We start from the raw sequence: 18,839 nt of genomic DNA on the forward strand, positions 1-18,839 counted from the left end.
ATTTGTGAGCCATCATTAACTCAAAGTGAAATGGTTAAAAATATTTATCCTGTTACAATAGGCTGCATCTTTTAAAAAGCTCACTAAAAAACAGCAAAGAAAACAAAACTCTGTCTTTTGAGAAGACTTATACTATGTCACATTGTTTACCTAGCTGTAGTGCTATATGAACACTATTTCAAAGGAAAAATAAACTTGGTTTACGTTGAAAATAAAAAAAAAAAAGGTTTCAGAGCTGCAGAGGAACAGCCTTGAAGGATGCTACTGACATGGAGACTCCAGGCTCAGCCTCAGCCCATGAAGAAGAGAACAGAACACAGAAATCTTCCTGTTCCTGCTAGCACTGTGGCAGCCCACACCTGCCCTCCTGATGCTTGGGGAACTGAGACAGCAGAGGCTGGAGTCTGAGGCTACAAAGGGAGGCCCTGTGCTTTCTCATTACCAAGCCTAGTACAGCACAACTCAGCACAACTGTGAAATGGGTCTCTCCCGCTCTTGCAGTGGCAAAGGGTAATGGGATGCAGCTTTGCACAGTTCTCAAGTTCCACCTGAGTCTCCCCTCTCCAGCTCTGAGCCCAGTCTCGCCAGTTTGTTGGATGTGAATTCTAGGATCCCAAATTCATGTGCAAAATCTTTTTCCTATAATCCAGCTTTTCCTCAAAGCCACCAAGAACCAGAAGCTAAACAAAAAGCCACAGCTTCTCAAGAACTTTTTACTTCTTTCGTTTTCAAGGGCCCAGGCCAACATCAAGGAGACTAAAGCTGGGGTGGGAAGAGCATGAGAAAGTCTCAGAGGTGTTGGACCTGTACTGGGAAGATCTTTTCAGATACCCCTGGAATGCTCTGAACTCACAGATGGGATTTAGAGGTGGGACTCTTTATCCTGGTATCTAGATGTGGAAATGACACTTCAACTCCTATTTGAGGATGGCTTACCCAGGGAGCTTGACTCAGTGGTTGAGAGCATTGGACTTTTTTCAGAGAATCCAAGTTCAATTCTAGCAAGAACCTGTCAACTCACAACTGACAGGATCTGATGCCCTCTTTGGCTTTCTAGAGCATCAGGCATGTGAAGAGCAATGGAGCAGGGGAAGAAAAGGGGAAAGGGGTCAGGGAAAGCAAAGGGGTTAGAGAGTCAGGGAACATGAGAGGCTAAAGAGTCTCTTTTATAGCAAGCCAGGCCTACCTGGCTGTTGCTAGGTAACTGTTGGGTGGAGTGTAGAATGAATGTCAACATTAACAATAATTCTGGTCCAAATGCAAATGTCTGCATCGAGTTCTCAAAAAATCCTTTGATGGTCCATTTGTTGGGACACAGCCTGGTTCCCAATCGTTTTTGCCTCAGGACCCACCTTCTTAGAAACATGCTCGCTTGCTGAAGACTTGGCCTACTGCTCCTGCTGAATGGCCTGCTTCTCTCTTCTGTTCTGCAACACTGATTGGATGCTAAGATTCGTTCTTAGGCATTGTGACGTTCGAACCTTTACAAAATATATTATGTTTATTCACCTCTCTCTCTCTCTCTCTCTCTCTCTCTCTCTCTCTCTCTCTCTGTGTGTGTGTGTGTGTGTGCAATTGTGTACATGATTGCCACTGTGTACTATGTAGTAAAGTGTAACTTTTGGGAGGAGTTCTCTCCTTTGGACCTGATTCCAGGGATCACACTCAAGTCAGCAGGCTTGGTGGCAATCTCCTTTACCTGATGAGCTTGTTGGTCCAGTCTGAGCTGTCACTGATCCCTTAGCCCCTCTCTCACCACCAACCACAAGAAAGCAATCTCTGCAGTGTTACTTTTGGTCCTATGTGACTTTCTTATGTCCCAACAACTGAACATTTTAATTAGAATTCAACATAGTAACTAAATTGCTGAATTTAATAGGAATTACAGAATGTGGGCTTTTCTGATTCTGTCTTGCTTTCCATATTCTTAATTAACAGTCTTCTATACAGTAGAACAGTCATCATTTGGACCTTTTTGGTTTCCTTAAGATACATTTTTAAAAAGCTTCGATGTTTAATTTGCTCCTCAAATAACAATTTTCAAACTAGGAAGTGAGTGTTCTATGAACTTCAAATGAGAACCCACTCAATAGATTTTTTAAAAACGCTTTTGAGTCATTCGAAAGCTGTTTCTACCTCCTTCTTTGCAGGCCTCAGAATTCCTGAGAGACCTTTTGTTTACTAATGAGAAAGCAGACTATGGTGGAGCAGTGGATGCACTGACACTGTCTCTCCTCTTGCTGTGCCTTCCATGCAGATGCCTGAAGCCTTGGAGGAGCTGAATGGTAGAGTTTCCTGTGTCTTCCAGAGGAGAAGGAAACACCATCCAGAATCCAGCTTGCATGTGTGGGGGCCGGAGGACAACCTTGGGTGTTACACTTCAGGTGCCGTCCACCATTTTTATAAAACGGGAGTTTTCATTGCCTCGGAATAGGACAGGTCAGCTGGGCTGGCTGGCTAGGGAGGACATAGAGTCTCTGTCTCCCCAGCAAAGGTGTGTGCCACCACACCAGGGTTCTTTATTGTGGTTGATATTGTAATTGGCTTCTTGTGTTTGCACTGAAGTTTATCATCTCAGTTTCTGGCTCCATGGCTTCCCATGTGAGCAGGAGAGGACATAAAATGTCTGACTGACTGTGTGTTGTGTATGATTGTCCTTGAGTCTGGTATAAAAGTGAACCAGAATGTTGCTTTCTGGCTTAGTCTTGCTTGGTCACACTCAAGTCTTAAGAGGAACTTCTTGAAGGTTTAGTCACACAACAAAGGTTGTATAATTCTCTAAGTCCCTGACTCTGACATCTGAGATGACTAAGAATTTACTTCCTTTCATTTTCCCCGATTTAGGTACAGTCTGGATTAGGTAGATGAAATGTGGAATAAATTACTAATACTAAAAGTATTGTGTTCTAAAATTACTTAGGGCCAAACTATTGGAAAAGGCTGGATCTGATGCAAATATTGAGACTTTTCCCTTGCCTGTGATAGCCCAAAATTAGGCAGCCAATCCACAGAGGGCAGCATTTCTCCGGCTATTGAGGGCCACAGGTCCCTCTGTCTGCTGAGCCATTCTCTAGGGATTAGGGGTGACACTATTTTACTGTACTGTAGAGAAATGCCGTGAGGCGACTGTTCCTAGTTTTCCAGAGGCAGGGCACCCTGGGATGGTTCGGTCACTCTCACCACACTGAGATACAGAGGAGGTGAACGTCCTCAAGCAGAGGATCCTGGTGCTCTGTCTGCCAAGGAAGCTGCAAACCTGAGGACGTGGACTTCATGGTCATTTTCTCACGAGAAAGTAACTTTCTTTATAGCTTAATTAGACAGCAGCACCTCTAACACGTCTAAGAGTTGGACGGCTGACATGTTTCTCAGTCTGCAAGGAGGTTTGGGTCACTAAGATCCAAGATATGCTATGGCTAGGGAAACAGCTTCTGGAGAGAACTAGAAACAGTGGGAACTTTTATCCTGTTTTGTCTTTAACAGAAATGAAACTCAATAAACTGTGCATTGGCTGACTGGGCTGTATACCCCGAGTCCAGTTTAATATGACCCTCACCTGGTACCTCAATGTACCAGACTGTAGCAGTGAATTAATTAAACAGCTTTGGCTCCTTAGTGCAGTCATGGCATCTGCCCAAGAGTTCTCTGATTTTGAGAATGAAACACACACACACAGGCACACACACGGTCAATGTCTGGACATTTCTAATCCTCCTGACAGCTACCATACACCTCCCTTCCACCCAGCATCCCAGGATTAACACCTTTTAAATCTATGTTTTATCTTTGCTGCCTGTTACCTTCTGGGAAACATCCCACTCCCCCAATAGGGTCCTATTCCCTTCCACCTACATTGTAGGCTGCTTTCTCTCCTGTAGCTCTTACTCTGACCCTTCTAAGTCTGGATCATGGTGATTCCCTTCATCCTCCACTCCCTCCCAATCCCTTGCCCTGTCCTTCTGTCTTTCTGTCCAAACATTGGCAATGGCAACTCGGAGCCCTCAGGGACCCTCAGGTCTGGAAGTACAGCTTTTTGGGAGTCAAAATAAGACAATTATGAACACCGGATATTGATACTTTACACATACATTCTTTTTTTTTAAAGGAAAATTTGTTTGTATTGTTTATTTACATTTTGTATTTTTATACACAGTGTTAGGGGTCAGCATTTATTTTATCAGAGCTGGGGACCGAACCCAGGGCCTTGCGCTCGCTAGGCAAGCGCTCTACCGCTGAGCTAAATCCCCAACCCCACATACATTCTTGATATTGAATAAATCAACTATCTTTAAGAATATGGGAATTTGATCCTCAGTACTACGGAGGGTAAACATCATGAAGAAAATGGCAGACATTTTGCCTATGGACTCTGTTCATATGTTTCTCAACAAAACTTAGTCACATGCAAACTCTTGGTTTGAGAGGCACCTAGGAAATATAATTCATAGTTGTCAACTCTGTGCTCTATTGAAGATGTAGGAAATGGGAAGGGAAGCTAGAAAATAACAGTACAGACTCTCTCAAAATTCTATGAGGCCTGTGGGTTTGTACTTCCAGGGACCCTGGAGGCCTGCTCAAACCAGAGACCCAGGAGGCACACCCTAAACAGAGATAGTACTACCTGACTCCCAGGAGATCAGCTGTTGCCCAGCTCACAGAGCTCTATATTCCTCCAATGAGGCTGGATCCACTCAGAGACACTCATGACAGTTAACATCAGAGATAACCAGTTGGGGAGAGGCAAACCGTAAACAACAGAACCCAATGCAAAATCTGCTGCTCACTCAGAGGACCTATAGGGTGCTTAGCAATCATCTATAACAGGATATCTCCTGCCCTCTTCTGGCCACTGAGAGATGCATGCAGAGAGACCTCAGACAAAAGTCAGCCAAAGAACAATTAACCAATATAAATAAAAATGAATACATTTCTCTTTCAGAAAGGCATACAAATGTATGATCAAGGCAAACAGCACCGAAAATGGGGACAGTCTGGCCCACGTCCCTTGACCCTTACACTAAACTGATCATACAGTTACACAGGTCGAACAATTAACATTCAGATTACAGTGAATATGTATCCCATTTGTCCTCATTGATCTGGATCACCTCATGCAGGATGATTTTACAAGACCCATTCATTGTCCTGAAAATTACATGCTTTCCCTTGTCCTTTTGTAGTTATTGATCAGCAATCCTGTCTGGAAATGCACCATGCTTTCTTTATGCACTCATCTCGTAAGGGACCACTTGGATATTTCCAAATTCTGAATATTATAAGACAGCTTCACTGAACATGGTGGAGAAAGGGTGTCTATACTAGGATGAGTCAACATTAGGATATATGCCTTGGTGTTGTATCTTGAGGTTTACCCATTACCACCTTCCTGAAGAAACAGCATACTGGTTTCCAAAGTTGCTACAGAAATTTGCATTGCCACCAGGAGAATCTCAATGTTCCCCTTGCTCCATAAGCCAGTAGGAGTGAATTCTCTTATGTGTTACTAAACTAAGTTATGAAAGGTATGAAAAAATATCTCAGAATAATTTTGATTGGCATTTCTGTAGTGTTCAAGGATAATAAATATTTAATATGAGTTTCTAAGTCATTTAAGTTTCTTCAACTGTATTATGCTTATGTATATAGCCCATTTGAATTACGTTTTTTTAAATATAGTGTTTTAGTTTTTCAAATCTGTTTCAAATATAAGCCCATTAATGAATGTGCACAAGGAAATAATGTTTAACAATTTCTGTAAATGGCCATTTAAAAAAAAATCATTAATGACAAATTAGAAAATGCTCTCTCAATGAACTCACAGAATTGGCAGACAAGTTGTAAATAATAGAATTCATTACAAAAGTCCAGGACAGGGACTGGAGACATGGCTCATCTGTTTCAGAATTTGAATCCCAGAGGACCTAAGGGGCAATTAACAATTCTCTGTCACATCACATCCCAGTGAAATCCACTGCCCTCTGCTGGCCGCTGGCAGAATTGCATGAAAACGAATATGGGGAGGTGGGAGGGAGATGACAGGCATGTGGGGTAGCACCCACATAGAGGTAGGCATTCTGGGGAGAGAATAGGGATTGTATGGGATGAAACTGGAAAGGGACAGAATATTTGAAATATAGATAAAAATATCCCCTACAAATTGCAAAAAAAGAAATAATTCAAAACTGTAAGACCTCTGCCCAAAAGAAGCTATGATATATATCAAAATGAACTCAGCAAAACATCATTATCAATAATAGAAACAAACCAACAACAAAAACAGTAAAAATGTTCATTCCTCTACAATTGGTGGAATTCATTAAATGTTCAGTCATAGTTGATGCTATATTTCAAGGAATCCACAGGCATCAAACTCTGTGTGCCCTGAACATTTTATATTCCCGTACTGAATGTTTGTATGTCCTCTAATGTATTAGAGAAATACTTCTGTGTTTCCTCTTTGTTTGTCATTATGAAGGAAGCTAAATTTGTGAGCACAAGGATAAAGCAAGGATATTTTTCATCATGAAGGGGGTTCCACAGAGTATGACACACTGTCTACATCAAGAGCACAGTTTCCTGTGCAGCTCTGGCTGGCTGTGAACTGATGATGAACCCTACGCTGCATGAGACTTGCAGAAAACCACTGTTGCCTTACACTTGGGCTGTTACAGGAGGAAGAACCACACACGACTAAGGACGGTCTTGTGAGTGAAGGGTTAAAGGTCACATTTTTATTTATAGACAAACATTAATTTATTCAAGAACATTTTAAATTGGGGAGTCAATGAGTTCAATGTATGTAGCCTTAGGAATATTGATTAATTAATATTAATTAAATACACTAAAGTTAACAAATGAATAACAAAACTTCAAACTTAAACAAATAAAACCAAATGCATAAAACAACCAAACTTCAAACCAAAAACCAAATATAACAAGTAAATTAGTCAGCATTCAATTCCTGCTGATTTTTCAACATATAACTCCAGCCTGGTGCTGGCCTTGGAAACACAGCAGAACGGCAGGTAAGATGGTAAAATCTCTTCAAGAGGAATGTAGACGCCTCATTTGGGGTGGTTGGTTGTTGATGGACAAGTCATCAAAGGGTTAAACGTGAGGCATGTTCCATGCCACATCTCAAGGTCTTTCAAATGCAGCCCAAGATTGGAACGGTTACAAGGACTGAGATGCGGGAGGAGTTGTCAATCTTTGCTCCCTCAGTGCTCCTGGTGGACAGGTCTGTCTCTGAGAGCTGTAGTCCTGGTCTGGGCCATGGGCAAGCGTCTGCTGGAGTGTTCAGACCTAGGGGTGGAAAAGGCCTGGTGAGGACCTGCCATGTCACTTCTCCCATACACAGCGCACAATTCAGCAGGATAATCCAGGATGATCTTTCATCTGAGGTCATTTTCACATGCCCAAGACAGAAGGGTAAGAGATCCCACAGGCCTGCATATTTTCCCAGCTTTTAAAACTGCTAAAAATTGAACAGTAACAGCAGATAATTCCAAACGTCTATACATATTATATTTTAAAATCATTTAGCAATGTCTCAACGTCAGATGAGGAGAGATGTGACCAACCTAGAAAACAATAGGAAGGCCTTGGAGGCCTGTCCATCACTGAAATGAAGACTATCATTATTCCTCCAGTGCAGGAATATGCCTGGGGTCCAGTTAAAACCTCAATATCTGCAAAGACCCAGAGAAACAACATCTCAAGAAGTACATGCACACTGAAGTGATATTATATTTGGCAAGAATATGCTGCATGGAAATCTTGCCAAGGGTAGGCATTGAACTCTAAAGGAAATACTCATGCAGAAAATAAACCACTCCTTTGTTTATGGGTATCGTAAAACTATTTGTGGGGAGACTTAAAGTCACTGGGCTCAGATAATACAAGAGAGCTCAGACTGGAGGGATCAGTACACAATAGCCAGAGTCTCTATGGATCACATACACTTCATGGATGAAATTTCTTTTAAAATCGACAGGAATAATATTCTGAGCTGCTCCTAGCTGACAGATGCTGAGAACTATGGAGAAAGTCACACACCCAATAAGACAGTTTATAAGCACAGGGAATCTACTTGGGTCCTCTCATCCTGTGCTTTCAATCATCTCAGTGACACCAAAATGATGCTGCATCTTCTCAGACAAGGCCTTTTGCTCAGTGACCAGTTTGTTCTGATTCAGGGCGTCCTGCAGACTTTCCTCCATTCTCTCCTCATCCTGGTCATTAGATTATATTGTCCATGGAGACATGCATGTATACAGACACAGACAGACAGACACCCAGACATACACACTTTTGAACTCACCCAAATATATTTGTTCACACAGACAAGCAGAGTATTTTGAAGAATGTGGTTAGTTTCCCAGTTAATGATAATAGAAGAGATCACCCGGTCTACTATTGTGCATAAGAAAAAAAAAAAAAACCTGGAATGGGGTAAGTACACAGTGAGCATAGGCTAAAGACAGCTCAGCCAATAAAGTGTATTCCCCTGAAAATCAGAAATTAGAAATGTGACATCTAGTCCTGGTAGCCAAGCCTGCTTAGCAAGGTCACAAGGCCGAGCACAGGAGGCTGATTCAGGCAACAGAGCACTGGGTGGGGGCAGGTGAGCCTCTTCAGTCCTCTGCTCACTGTTTCCCAGTGCATGCAAAGTGAGCTGCATTTTTCAATATGAGGTCCATTTAGGATACAGTACCTGACAGGGGAGCCAAACTACCAGCACAAACAGCTAGGAAATCTCCATAACCACAATCCAAGGTAAAACTTCTAATGGGATGCTATCAGATATAATTCGAGTGAGATAAGGCTGACTGATTCAAAGTCAAATGCTGGCAGGTATAATCAAACTCAGACACAGTCCATTGAAGGGCTGGACAACATTGTACCTTTTCACTTTCTGACTGGTGGACTTCTGGATAATTTTGCTTCATGGCTGCTCTGAGGTGAACCACTACCACACTAATGTGCCACAGTTTCTCTGCTGACACCTACTTCTTGTTCTGGAATCGCTGTGTCAAAGGTTGAACTTGCACAAAAGTTGTGCATGGCTTCTCACAGGGCTACCCATTTGACACCTCCAGCAATGTCTGAGGGTCATCACTTTCTAAACCCTCCTTATAGGTGATTTTCACTCAGTCAAATGATTTTGAATAACAATAGTTAAGAGCGCCACAACCCAGCACAGGGTGAGTGCTGTGGACTATTCTGAGCCTAAGTTTCTGTCTGAGGCAAAATGTGATTACACCTCAGCATAACTCCTGGACATCTTCTGCTTGCAGATTCAACTCTAAGCAAATTAATCTTTAAATTAACAAATTCCAGACCAAACTCCAAGCCAAGGTGTATTCAACCAAGTTTAGGCGATTCTGGACAGAACGTGGTGGCAGGTAACGATTAACATAACCAGGATGTTGAGAAGACACAACAAGCACATGACCTTCCAGTGTTACTGCACACCGAGAGCAAAGGAGGCAGAAGAGCCCTGAGTCAGCAGTTTCCACACTCAGGTACATGGACATCACACAGCAGCCTCTCCTCACATCCCTGTACCCCATTCCTGAGATTTCTCCAAGTAATGTCAATGTTGATGAATAGTTTTCCCACTGTAATAATTTCAATAGTAATCAAAACCCCATTAAGAACAGTTTAAACCTAATTGGAAACATTGTGTTTCCTCTTCTTCTCTCTTTTACATTTCTATATGTGTACATATAGACTAATACAATATATATAAATATGTGTCTGTGTTCAGAAACTTGTTGTGTTCACACACACACACACACATATGCACAAACACACATATACACACACTTCTATATGTAAGCACCCATACCTCAAACACTTAAAACAAGCAACTCCCAATGTAACATATGTACCATAGCCATAACCATGTTCACACATCTGTGCCCAATGACACAAACACAACAAACACATACACACACACACAGAGTCAGAGAGAAATGGAGAGGGGGAGGGAGGGAAGGAGGGAGGGCGGGAGGGAGGGAGAGAGAGAGAGAGAGAGAGAGAGAGAGAGAGAGAGAGGACAGAAATCATAAGTAAGAAGCAGAAAAGAATGAGGAGGCCATCCTTCTGGAAGCACAGTTGTTGAATACAGATTAGGCAAAGGAAATGTGTCAAGTGAGAGCGTAGACACTGCTGTCCATCCCTTATAGAGTAAACCTGTATGGGGAATGCACTTCTTGGGCACACGAGGTTGAGAGAGTTGGAGAAAAATTTCCCTCTAACCCTCACATATCTCACACAAACCCTCACCCTGAGAGAAGTCTTTCTTACATCCCTGTTCATCCAGTCAGCTCCAGGACATGAGACACAGGAAAGAACACTAAAACACTGACATAGAACAGGACTGACACACTGCTTCTCAAGCTCTGTCACTGTAAACCATGATTTGGACAGGCAGAAGGGACCATTTTCAATGTACAGGGAAAAGGAGAGAAAGTCCACAAGCCCCATCATAATTGAAAGTGAGAGCCATTCTTTTGGCAATTGAACTGAACTCTAATCAGTTCTGTGCACTACAAAGATGGCTACCACATGGCATCCCTCTAGCATAATGGCATGTAAGTGTGCAATGTGTGATCAAGAGATCCCCCTTAAGGAAATGCATTTTCTAGTTGAGCAGGAGGATTTGGTTGTCAATCCAGTTTCTTGCATGAAGCTAGGATCACAAAAAGTTTTGTAAATGGGCAAAGAAATGAACAACTGGATGAGACCTAGGAGAGTGTCTGGATAAGTTAGAGAAAGGTTAAATTGGTTTGACTTGCTTTATGCTGAGATATCAGGAAAACCTGCCCTTGATGTTTCATTCATCCTACCTGAGGCTGCTTGTTACATGGATTTTCATACTGGCTTCCCCACAGAACCTTGTTGTTTCCTTAATGGATTCTTCCAGTGCAATCTGATCCCTTAGAAGCCCTTTGTACTCATTCCATGCTCTCTGGGCATTGTTCTTCAGCTCAAAACACTCAGTTAGGAGGGGGCAGAAGCTGCGGCTGAGACACAAAGAAAAAATGGTGAATCCCAGCCAGGCTCCAACTTCCTCCCACTTCTCCAAGTCCATTCCTCCTTCTAGGATCCTGATCCGAAGAGAGCCCCAGATTATAGTCCACGTCCACAGTAGCCATGGAGCATAACCTAGAGACAGGTCAAATGGAGAAAAGAGCAACATTCCAGAAGACTCAGGGCACTTCTCAAAAACCTGACACCATTGATTCAAGTTTTTCCCAGAAGAGGACTTAATCATTATGTGTGCTTATATGTCCTTTTTATTAGAATGTCCCTTGGAGGCCAATATTTCTGTGTCCTGTATGTCTTAGAGCCTTCCTTAGAGACAGGCTTCCTGGTCTGCTTCAAACACTATAAAGCCTGATCCTCACTTTATTTCAAAGATAAGAATGGGCTGACATATGCTTGCCTAGTGCTGGGGTCACAACCTTGTAAGTTACTCACCAGTACCAGTCATTTTCCAGTGTAAGGTTTTTACATTTGACCAAAGCGGTATTGATCTGCTCGCTCATTTTCTTCATGTTGGTCATCACTTCCTCGTGCTGCATCATGAGCATCTCGGACTCAAACTTGTTCCTGTGGCAGGGCGTGGTCCAAGGATCAAATAACATTATGAATGAAGGATACAAGAATTATATGAATTTAGACTGAATCCTGAACTACCCCAGCCTAGGACATGCCACACCCTTGCTCCTTGGTACTGGGTCCATTTGGTATTTATTAAATTTATTATTATGGCCGCGGGGACAACAGTGCCAGGAAACAAAAGCAGGGAGCTGATTTGATTGAGCTCCCTGACAGGGTTTGAAGGAATAGACTAGCTTGCCAAGAACATTCGAGGGTCCTGTGCCACCATCCAGGCTCCAACTTAAACCCATGAAGCCTATTCTCCTGTTCTTAGGTAACAATTCTCAATCATAGAATCTATTGCTACATGAAAACCCAAAGGAACATGGACAGTATTTACAGGGAAAAGAATTTATAACACACACCAGGAGATTCCCAGGTGCGTCCACCTGACCAGATGTGAAATGTTGTACTGTTCAAAGTGAGGCTCTCAGCCACATCATTATCATGCCATGGAAATTGACATAGGATAATTCTCAGGCCAAATCAGAACACAGAATACCCAGATCTTAAGTTATACACACAAACGCACTCACACATGCATACACACACACAAACTCACACAAAACTCTCTCTCTCTCTCTCTCTCTCTCTCTCTCTCTCTCTCTCTCCTCTCTCATACAATTAGAATGCCAAATAAATACAAGAATGTGGCATTATCTCAAAATACAATCAATAAAATCAGAGAAAAGCAACGATCCCCTGTTGACAGTGCAGTCAGACATGTGAGGCAGCAAGAGGGATTAGGCCCCTCCAGCTCTTCACAGGACCTATTGAACCCAAAGCACCTCCACGTCAATTACAACAATGATTGCTCATAACCAGAGCACCTAGAAATTCCCACAACCCAACAACTGTCCAGGCTACTTAAACCACACACTGAGAGCTCACACACTACTACCCTCATTCCCAGTATGTAATTGAGGCCACAGGCTATGATTTACGTTTGTAGGAATTAAAATAGCCTGTGCCACCATCTCATTCCCATCTGATCTTCACATTCTGATGCAATCAGGAAAGTGATTTTGACCATGAGCCCATCCTGGAGTTGTAGCCTACTGTGATGTGAGGAAATGTGGATTTAACAGAACTTGCACTGTGACTACCTGTCATTTAAATTCTTTCCTGGGTAATCCGCCAGGATTCTCCTGAGTTCATCTCTCTCCTTTTGCATCTTGTGGAGGGCAATTTTGAGGTTCTCCAAACGCTTCATTCTCTCCTCCTCAACAGGTGTCGTGGAGGGTTGGGATGATGCCTTCTGATCAGACTCTGTAGGTAGATAAACACCAGTAAACAGGCATATATGTGGACATAGTGTCAAGAAAAACTATGCTTAGTCTAAAACAGAAGTCTGAGGATGAACATTTCTACAGATAGAGTGAATCCCTGATGGAGCAAGAAAGCTATCTTTAAGCTGAACTCAGCTCAGTCCCTGTTCCCCACCATCATAGCCATATGGTGACATATGCCGTCATAGATATAGACCACACCTCCTACAGCCATTCTTCTGCACTGAAATTCTAAAGCTGGCCTAAAGAAGAAGAATTCGAGGACCTTCTAAGCTAATGTATGATGTGAGGCAGGTAAGTCCTTGAGTCCAAACTGTTTAACATCTTGAATCCCTAGTCACGTGTGTTCAAGTACAAAGTAACTGAGACCATGATATATGACCAGGAGAGTATCCCTCTTGGCATCAATTACCCACGTAGTCTACAGGACACAGCTGAGAATGAAGTGCTTCAACAGCCTATCCTGAGAGAGACACTTTGTTATTCTTACAGACACTCATCCTGGTATTCTTTGACACTGCCCATGACACTAAAGAGATCCAAGGAAAGCCCCTTGACATATAACAGTTCTTGGTTCTCTGTAAAACTAATGATCAGAAATTGTTGTGTCTGGGTCTGCCATTTAGGAAAACTGAGGCTCAAAATCATACATCCTACTCCTGGAAGGACCAGCTCAAGTCAACCTCCTCCAGGAAGCTCCCCTTGCCCTGCCCAGTACTCACGTGACCTCCTCAAGGACCTTTCCATTCGTCTTGTTCTCCAACGTGATAGAAGGCTGGCCTCCCTCTGCCTTGGTCTGGTCTCTGCATGGATATGATTGTCCCTCCAAAAGAGACTGAGGATCCTGGAGAACATGCCTCCTCGGGAACCCATTAGGAAATGAAGGGAAATGGCTCAGGCAGTTGGTGTCACCACAACACTGCTGACATCACAGAAGATTCTAGTGTCTCCTGGATACAAGAGAATTTCCAGAGAAGACACTACCGGTGATGTTACTGGGAAATGCCATAGGTTACTAGCTAACTACCTCCACCCAGACTGACCAGGTTCTGCAGTGACTTTCCCAGAGACTCACTTTTGAGCGAGGGAACATCCATTCGCACACTCTCCTTCCAGAGCTTCAGAGTTCTCACTGCTTCATTACAACTCAGTTGCTGAGGAGAGGGAGAGTTGTATCAGGCCTTGAAACGGATAGAACATATTTGTTAATAGCTAAAGATCTAAAGACCTTGGATGATGAATATTCTTCTTCCTGAAATGTATAAACCCAGGGTCCAGGGTCCATGTGTGTGACATATAATCCAATTCCCACAGTTTACACTGTTCCCTAGAGGCCAATATTTCTTTTCCTACACCTTTAAATGTATGCAAGTTGGAGAATGTTGTTTCATGGAGTGTGCCTTGGGAGGAGGAATGGTTTCAATATATTCACCCATGTTTTTTCCTGAAATCTCTGTCTTACAATCCCATTTTGTGCAATGGAACCTCACTTTTCCTGGCAACATAGGTGCTCACATCTAGGGCAAACATCAAATTGTAAACTTTCTCTCCATTCTTAAAAGTTAAAATCCCCAAAAGTGAGGGACCTGAGACCCAAGCGAGAGCCATGGAGGGGCAGAATGCAGAGGTGCTGCTGGCCAAGGAAGAGCAGGAGGAAGCAGAGAAGCTGTAGCACATCATGGTGCACAGGAGCTAGAACTGGAGTTTGACCTGGGCAACCTGCTGGCTTCACTCAGAGGACCTACCAGGTGCTTAACCATCATTTATAACTTGGTATCTGGTGCCCTCATCTGGCCACCGAGGGAACTGCATTCAGAGGAACCACAGACAAAAGTCATCCAAAGAACAATTCACCAAAATAAATAAAAATGAATACATTTTTCTTTCAAAAAGACATACAAATGTATGGGCAAGTCAAACAAAACCCAAGGAAACACAAGAAATGAAATATTTCACAACAACCCAAGAGTGCAAGAAACAGCATAAAATCAATCTCTTAAACCTATAATAATTCTATATGTATTTCTTGAAATAGCAGTTGCAGTAAGCAACCAGGCTGCAATGCTCTTATAAGTTCCATAGCCTCATCAACCCTTCGTAACAATCTCCACCTATTTGATTTTTCCTTAATTACAAATATGTGTGAGTTAGAATCCTGCATCTCTCTGTGATCGAACTGTAAACTGTAGCCAATGTAACACTGGCAATCATTAACCACAATCTTTAAGTTTCCCTTATAACACCTGAGCACAGCCATAACTTTGGAAAGCAAAACTCACCCTCCACCAAACCATCTATCCTCCAAAATCCAGTCTCTCCAAAACACCAAGTCCATTCCTCATGCTATAAAGTATGACGGCCAAGCCTTGCATATGAACGAACGATGCTGCAGGCTCTAATACCCCAACAAAGAGACATTGCCCTAAATTCTTTTATAAGTCCGGTTTCCATGATAAGAGTTATATTCAAATAGTATCCCAATCTAGACCTGTTCCCCTGGGTTGGCTCATGCCACGTGTTGTCTAGAATGACTCCAGTTTTAAGCCAACTTTCTGTTACCAATGTTACAAATTTTTAACCATACCCAATAACTTAAAAGCCAGTAACCTATAGCCAAGACATGTAGAGCGTATTATATATTTAAAACCAAACAGAAAAAAATGAAGTGATTACACATATCTTTAGTATTTAGATCAAACACCATTCTTACTTTTTGTAGCTGTCATTTTTAAAAGAAGCACCTTATTACCTGTTGAATCCAGTAATCACAATCTAAGATTTTTCTAAGAGAAATAGACATCAGCTCCATTACCATAGAAGCTTTGAAGCTGCTGGCACCTTGAAGGCCAGCTAGTGTAGACATTTAGCCAGCCCCCTGGGGAGCTTCCCCAGTGGACAGACCTATGCTCCTAGCTACATTCCTCCATTGAGGCCGGATTCAGTCACAGACACGCATGACAGTTAACACCAGAGATAAACAGTTATCTAGGATGCAGGGCTCCAAAGGTCAATTGAAACTGTTTTTATTTATTTGTTTCTTTCTTGAAAGGACTTAAAACTAAATCAAGGGGGGAATCAACCAGCATTTAAAGTTTTCACCATTTTTTCTCTTAAACATGAAACACAGAACATTCGAGCAATGAGAAGCAAAAACCCAGACATAAATTGACATCCGTGGACAGCTTGGTGCACCAAGGACAGACAATAGACATAGAGGGAAGGAGCTAGATGGTGTCCCACCAAAAGTTCCCAGATATCGTACTTAAAGGACCCAGAACCAGAGATAAGCACTTCTCCAATAGGAGCCAGCAAGGAGCCAGGATGTCTGCCTCCCTCCTTCTGTTCCCAGGAGAGCTCCAAAAAAGCTTAAGCTCATTTTCCTTCTTTCACCAAAGCATCTGTGGAGAGTCCAGAAGGACTGTTTTTCTCTTAAACCCATTTTCTCTCTTGTCTAGGGTATAAACGGTCTCTAGTCAGGGTCAAAAGGCTAAAAGCATCTATGAGAATTGACATCACTTCTTTAGGTTTTAGCATAACTCTAAAAGAACACATACACAAAAAACATCTTATCATCATTACCTTGTCGCTTTTTACAAGGTTTACTCACCACTAGCCCAAATCTTTATTTTTCGTTGCACGTGATTTCAATTCTGGTGGTCCTTCTGGATCTTGATTACTGAGGCCTTTTGTGGCCCATTTTCCCCACTATATCCCTCCTTTTTCACCGGCCGGATTCCTGGGATGATCTCATTGAGTTGTCCTCTCCAATCCCAGTGGAACCTCCATTTGGGACTCCTGCATCATTACCACACTAGAACCGGTCGTGGGCCTGCGAGAAAGCCGTCCAGGCTTTACCGAGATTTCCTTATATACAAGAGGCAAAAGCAATGGAAAAGTACTAGACACGTCTCAAAGTAGCAGTTGGAAGACCCCAACCAGGAACCAGGAAATAACATCCTGGAAAGTCCCCACCCCAAAACAGGGGCAAGAGCAGCTGCCAAGGTCATCAACAACCTCTGGCCACAGCAGGCTGAAAGGCTCAGCCAGGGGGAAGGGAAACACCCCAAGGTAGGGCCCAACACTTGTGTTTATAGCAAGATAAAAAGAGAGTTTTTTACAGAAAACATCAACCGCAAATCGTATTCAGTAAGTTAGGGTTAGTATTTGGTTTATTTTAGTAGTGGGACACTGTGTGTCATTATTTTCTCATATGTTCACTGAAGTGTCACACCTTACACGGTAAATGTTTTAATGCTGAAAGAAAGGTAGGTTCACAGAGTGCTACACCAATCACAGTACACTAGGCAGGCCATGTTCCCTTTTGTCTTTTATTGGATATTTTTTATGTGCATTTCAAATGTTATTCCCTTTCCTGGATCCCCAAACAGAAGTCCCCTATCGAATCCCCCTTCCATTCTTCTCTAAGGGTTTTCCCTACCCGTCTGCCCACCTTCCTCCCCCCATATTCCCCTACACTGGAAGGTCCAGCCTTGGCAGGACCAAGGGCTTCTCCTTCCATCGGTGCCCAACAAGGCCATCCTCTGCTACATATGCAGCTGGAGCCCTGGGTCAGTCCATGTACAGTCTTTGGGTAGTGGTTTAATCCCTGAAAGCTCTTGGTTGGCATTGTTGTTCTTATGGGGTTGCAAGCCCTTTCAGCTCTTTGAATCTTTTCTCTAATTCCCCAACGGGGATCCTGCTTTCAGCTCAGTGGTTTGCTGCTAGCGTTGGCCTCTGTATTTGACATGCTCTGGCTGTGCCTCTCAGGAGACAGCTACATCTGACTCCTGTCAGCATGTACTTCTTAGCTTTATCAATCTTATCTAGTTTTGGTGGTCATATATATGGGCTGTATACCAATGTGAGGCAGTCTCTGCTCCAAACTTTGCTTCCATACCCCCTCCTATGAATGCTTTTGTTCCCCCGTTTAAGAAAGAGTGAAGCACGTGCACTTTGGTTGTCCTTTTTGAGACTCATGTTGTCTGTGGATTGTAGCTTGTATGATTTAAGCTTTTGGGCTAATATCCACTTATCAGTGAGTGAATACCATGTTTGTTTTCCTGTGATTGGGTTACCTCACTCAGGATGATATTTTCTAGTTCAATCCATTTGCCTATGAGTTTCATGAAATCATCGTTTTTGATAGCTGAGTAGTAGTCCATTGTGTAGATGTACCACATTTCCCTTATCTATTCCTCTGTTGAAGGGGATCTGGGTTCTTTCCAGCTTCTGGCTATTATAAATAAGGCTGCTGTGAACATAGTGGAGCATGTGTCCTTCTTGCATGTTGGAGCAACTTTTGGGAATGTGCCCAGGAGTGATATAGCTGGGTCCTCAGGTACTGCAATGTCCAATTTTCTGAGGAACCTCCAAACTGATTTTCAGAATGGTTGTACCAGTTTGGAATCCCACCAACAATGGAGGGGTGGTCCTCTTTCTCCACATCCTCACCAGCATCTGTTGCCATCTGAGTTTTTGGTCTTAGCCATTCTGACTGGTGTGAGGTGGAACTCAGGGTTGTTTTGATTTGCATTTCCCTGATGACTAAAGATGTTGAGCATTTCTTTAGGTGCTTCTCAGGAATTCGATATTCCTCAGCTGGGAATTCTTTGTTTAGCTTTGTACCCCATTTTTAATAGGGTTCTTTGGCTCTCTGCAGTCTAACTTGTTGAGTTCTTTATAGATTTTGGATACGAGCCCTGTATCAAATAAATTGGTAAAGAATCTTTTCCTAATGTGTTGGTTGCCATTTTGTCCTAATCACAGTGTCCTTTGCCTTACAGAAACTCTGCAGTTTTATGAGATCCCGTTTGTTGATTCTTGATCGTAGAGCATAATCCATTGGTGTTTCGTTCAGGAAATTATACCTATTGCCCATGT

At 42.7% G+C, this 18,839-nt stretch overlaps 1 protein-coding gene across 2 annotated transcripts; it reads right to left on the minus strand.

The window, feature by feature from the left end:
• Positions 1–6,709: 6,709 nt before the first annotated feature.
• Positions 6,710–16,925, minus strand: Dlgap5l2 (DLG associated protein 5 like 2). 2 transcript variants are annotated; one of them, XM_087586839.1, is made up of 7 exons: positions 16,567–16,925; positions 14,035–14,140; positions 13,682–13,909; positions 12,777–12,939; positions 11,488–11,619; positions 10,854–11,030; positions 6,710–7,302 (listed from the first exon to the last, which is right to left on the minus strand). In XM_087586839.1, exons 3-7 carry the CDS (start codon positions 13,830–13,832, stop codon positions 7,218–7,220), a joined length of 708 nt encoding a protein of 235 aa, XP_087442965.1. In that variant the 5' UTR covers positions 13,833–13,909; positions 14,035–14,140; positions 16,567–16,925; the 3' UTR covers positions 6,710–7,217. The 2 variants fall into 2 exon arrangements, with proteins under 2 accessions (XP_087442965.1, XP_087442964.1); XM_087586838.1 differs by having other exon boundaries at positions 14,035–14,113; positions 16,567–16,905.
• Between the last annotated feature and the right edge of the window lie 1,914 nt (positions 16,926–18,839).

The sequence above is a fragment of the Rattus norvegicus genome, chromosome 15 (assembly GCF_021556685.1).
Source record: "Rattus norvegicus strain SHRSP/BbbUtx chromosome 15, alternate assembly SHRSP_T2T, whole genome shotgun sequence".
Taxonomy (NCBI): Eukaryota; Metazoa; Chordata; class Mammalia; order Rodentia; family Muridae; genus Rattus; species Rattus norvegicus.

Coding starts and splice junctions, on each gene's coding strand:
- Dlgap5l2 (XM_087586839.1), bottom strand. CDS start 13,832: ATGGGTTCCCGAGGAGGCATGTTCTCCAGGATCCTCAGTCTCTTTTGG. Junction 11,620..12,776: donor GGAAAGAATTTAAATGACAG/GTAGTCACAGTG, acceptor GCCCTGCCACAG/GAACAAGTTTGAGTCCGAGA. Junction 11,031..11,487: donor CTGGAAAATGACTGGTACTG/GTGAGTAACTTA, acceptor TTTGTGTCTCAG/CCGCAGCTTCTGCCCCCTCC.